The 4701-nt window shown below is 31.2% G+C and overlaps 1 protein-coding gene across 1 annotated transcript; it reads right to left on the reverse strand.

The window, feature by feature from the left end:
- Positions 1–610: 610 nt before the first annotated feature.
- LOC112517206 (protein LURP-one-related 5-like) lies at positions 611–1965 on the reverse strand. Its single transcript, XM_025124566.1, has 2 exons — positions 1617–1965; positions 611–1026 (listed from the first exon to the last, which is right to left on the reverse strand). Exons 1-2 carry the CDS (start codon positions 1842–1844, stop codon positions 628–630), a joined length of 627 nt encoding a protein of 208 aa, XP_024980334.1. The 5' UTR covers positions 1845–1965; the 3' UTR covers positions 611–627.
- Positions 1966–4701: the final 2736 nt, after the last annotated feature.

The raw sequence follows: 4701 nt of genomic DNA on the forward strand, positions 1-4701 counted from the left end.
TATATATATATATATATATATATAAAGTATATTTCAAATACAACCAATGCAACCCAATAAATTAAGATATTTATAAAACTGATGATAGTTCATTTATTATAATTTGAATATTTATGAAAGATACTCATGGTTCATTAATTATGAAATGACATATTCATCAAATTAAATGGACGGTTCATATTGAGTTGTAGTTATTGTACATATTAAGATTACTCTTGCATCTCCCTTTTATTTAATTTTATGAATTTTTTTTATAAAATTATTTCATACAATATTTTTTTAATAAAGTTATTTCATATATGATTATAAAATTATTTTATATAACACTTATAAAGTTTTAATGAAACTGTTTTATGTATTTTTTTTAAAATTAATATAATAATATTCATAATTAATATCTTCTACAGTCTATAATAAAAAATAATTAATTAAAATAAATAAAATAAAAATTTATGATCAGTTAAATGATAGAAAAGATAAGGTTCACCCGCTCGTTGGTGACCCCATCCATGTTATTGATATTTAATTTAATGAGGTGGCATTTCTTGAAACCAGAGAAAAATTCAAATTTTATTATTTCCATAATTATATAATATATATATAATAAGAAATATATAAAATAAAATCTCAAGAAGACAAATTGCAATCTTCTTCTGTTGCAGGGTCTTCTTCATCATCTCCATTAATCTGATCAAGAACCAAAACCAATCCCATGGCGAATGCACCATCGAACCCTGCCTTCAATATCAACGAGAACACGTCCTTCCCAAGCATCACATTCGTTGTCGCATCCACTTTCCGTCGTATCTCCGCCATTCTTTCCTTCCCGGAATCGTATATCGTGCAGTTCCGGGAACCGAAACAGCCTTCGATGAGATACTCCTCCGTCCGATCACCAAACAGCTCTACCGTCATGTTCGACCGCCCTATGATCGACGATCTTCTCACACTGAATATCGGCTTCGAATTCTCACCTTCGATCCGTTCACCGAGAAACCCTTCCCATCGTTGATGTAAACTCGGCCGCTGTTAATCAATCAAGCAATTATTATAAATCTCGATTCCAATCGAAGGAAGCTAATACATGCTGTTTGGTTGGTTTTCCATTAAGTCTTGTATGATAAAAGCTATCTGTATGGTGTTTGATTCAAGCAGAAGAATGGAAATGAGAATGAAAACGAGCTTTACCTGTAACGAAAATTTGGACTCATACGGAATGAACCCATTATTTTATATAAAACCAACCAGCTATACATGACTTTTTGGCAGGGATTAATGATATAAAAAGAGACTTATTCAATAAGCTTCTACGAGAAAACTTATACAGAAAATCAAGTTTTTTTCCAGACATATTCCTCCATCATAAAAACCATGCATCTTAACGAAGGAACTCCATATAAAAATCTTCTCGATCCATATAAACAGATTAATCTTTACAGATACCTTTGTCCATACAAGACTTAATGAATAAGCCGCTTTATATATTATTAAGCTATTATAAAAAAAAAAATCATGTATAGGTGACCTAATAACCTGCGAGTGCAATTAAGCTCATTAAAGCTGCTATTATTAAACATGGTCTAATTAAAAGATTGAAAGTGAATGAATGGACGAACCTTGCGGCGGACGGTGAGGASGCAACGGCCGGAGGGATCCATGAGGACGAGTTCGCCGGCGTCGTAAGTGTCTGGACCGTACGAATCGACTCGGAAGACGATTTGACCGTTGGTGTCGTAAACGGTGAAGCCATCGCCGGCGAAGAAAAGGGACGTTTTCATGACGGTGAGATGGGTTTCCTTTTCGTATACGAATCCATCTTCGACGATAACCCCACTGCCTTTCATTTCTCTCTAAATTCCTTCGCTGATATTCTTGTTCAGCAACTTCAGATCCTTTTTTGGTGTAGAATGAGGTTACAGTCGACTGGAAGGTCAATGAGAGAGAGAGAGAGAGAGAGAGAGAGAGAGCTGAATGGGTATTGGAAAATGGGTGGAAGAGAGAGAAAGAGAGAGAAAGAGAGATTAATGGGTATTGGAAAATGGATGGAAAATGTGATACATAAATAAGCGGCTTTCTGGAATCTTTTCAGACGGGAACCGAGTACGCTTGGGTCAGTGGGTGGCAAATTAAGTCGTCTTACAGCTGAGCTGACACCCTCTCCAACGTTCACAAATCACCTTTTTTTAACCGTTTAAAAGCCATTTTCAAACAGATAATCATTCAGGTGTTTAGGGTTGCTTATTATTATAAATGAATTATAATTTAACTTATTATAAATTAGAATAATTTAACTTTTTTAAAAATTTCTTATTACCGGTTTGACATCGGTATAAGATGTTTATCCAAACATTTAAAAGTGTTTATTACCGGTTCTACACCGGAATAAGTCAATAAATTAATTTTTCCGGTATATACATTTAATTTTAAGGATTCTTATTGGTTGAAAGAATAAAATAAATTTTCCTTTTTATAAAGAGTCATTTTTTAGAGCAATTTTTTTCAAAATCTCTATTTCAGATAATTTGTTGGAGATGTTCTTAAATCTGTTTGGTTTGTATGATTATATATGATTTGAAGGGATTTGAAATTCAATTTCATTACAATATAATGTTTGATTTGAATGATTGGTTGGATTTGAAATCACACAAACAGGAGATTTAGAAATCCCGTAGAGATTGTTGGTATTTCATAGGATTTGTATCTAATAATGTTTTAAAATATGTTGAAAACATTTATTTTATAATAAGCAATTGATAAAATATAATTTAATTATTTATAATTTGTTTTCATAAATTATTTACAAGAAAATAAGCATTCAATTTTATTATAAATCCTACAAACCAAACACATCAAAAATTTCAAATTCTTCCAAATCCAAATCTATGTGATTCTAAATTCTTCCACGAAATTCAAATCTCTCAAAACCATTTCATCAGACCAAACACCCCTTTAGAGTTTAACAGTTATGTTATTTCATAAATTTTAATGATTTAGAAAAAAAATTGCTCTAACAATTACGTTAAACCTTGTGCATTTGTACAACCTTTGCAACCCAATTAATTGAGATATTTATAGAAATGATTGGAGTTCATTTATTATGATTTGAATATTTATGAAATATGAATAAAGTTTATTAATTATGATTAATATTTTATATTAGGAAACAATTAATTGATTAAAAATTGAATGGTTGAGATGAGGGTTGTATAGGGTGTAGGAATGACAAAGGGTGTAGAATAACATCTCTATATATATAAATCTTTAAATATAAAAAATATAACATATTTATTGTAGATGCTCTTTCGTGAGTTTTCATAATTTATGGGTTTTGTTTCCTCAATTTCATTTATTACAAACTACTACCCAATTTTGCAATTTCTTTTGGATTTCAACTCTCCCATTAATTGATAATTTACAATTTATATATTACATGTAGGAGTAGATGGTAAGAAATATTTGTTAGTTGATTAATTATTGATTTAATCGTCAATCACCACCACCAGTTAAATCAAACACAAATGTAATGAAATCACGCTAAATTCGGGTTCATGCTTTCTTGAATGGGATCAAGGTTTGTTTGAGATCTTGTTGCATTGAACTATTGTAGATTACGCTGTCATTGCACAAGATCCGTCTAGCAATTTGGTGTTTACAGTCCCACGGGGAAGGGGGGGGGGGGTCTTCTATCGCAGTACAAGTGGATGTAATTTAGACCGTGTTGATGTGAAGAAGCATGAATCGATGTTGATATGAAGAAGTAGAAGTTAGTGTTGTCGGAGATGGCAGCCATAAATGCTATGAGCCATTATGTGTGTGGGGGGTGAGATGATGGTGAAAGTGACGAAAGGGTGAGAGAGGTTGGAGTAACATTATGTATGTATGTATGTATGTATGTATGTATGTATGTATGTATGTATGTATGTATGTATGTATGTATGTATGTATGTATGTATGTATGTATGTGTGTGTGTATGTATGTATGTATGTATGTATGTGTGTGTGTGTGTGTTTTTCTTTTGATATTCATATAGAGAGAGAAACGGAACAAAATACTCTTATCTGCGATGCACGTGAGGGCGCTAAACAGCCGAAATGTGAACCACGTTACACAAATGGACGTAACCCAAAAGAAATTATATACTCTAGGGAGTAACTTGTAATAGATGAAACTGATGGAAAAAAATTCAGAAAACTATAAAACCTGAGGGATGAAAATGTAACATGTCTCTTTTCCATATATATATATATATATATATATATATATATATATATATATGGAAAAGAGAGATATAGAGTTTGTTTCAAATGCAACCCATCATATTTGTACAACTAATGCAACTCAATAAATTGAGATATTTATGGAAATGATGAGAGTTTATTTATTATAATTTAAATATTTATGGAAGATGAATAAGATTCATTAATTATGATCAATACTTTTCTACTAGTAAATAATCAAAGCTTCTATGAAATTACATATTAATCAAATTAATTGGATGATTGAGATTAAATTGTATTGATTGAACAAATGTAAAAGGTTATATAATAATTCACCTCTATAATGATGATCATCTCATATTACAAATACAAAGGTGGTCATTTATGTTCTCTAATAATTAGGTCCCTCTTTCCTTAGAAGGATTATTGAAGCTGGCTTTTATTAATAATATAGACATGTCGAGTCTAACATGACGTACTCTA

Source organism: Cynara cardunculus (genome assembly GCF_001531365.2).
Source record: "Cynara cardunculus var. scolymus isolate 2C chromosome LG 8, CcrdV1, whole genome shotgun sequence".
Classification (NCBI taxonomy): domain Eukaryota; kingdom Viridiplantae; phylum Streptophyta; class Magnoliopsida; order Asterales; family Asteraceae; genus Cynara; species Cynara cardunculus.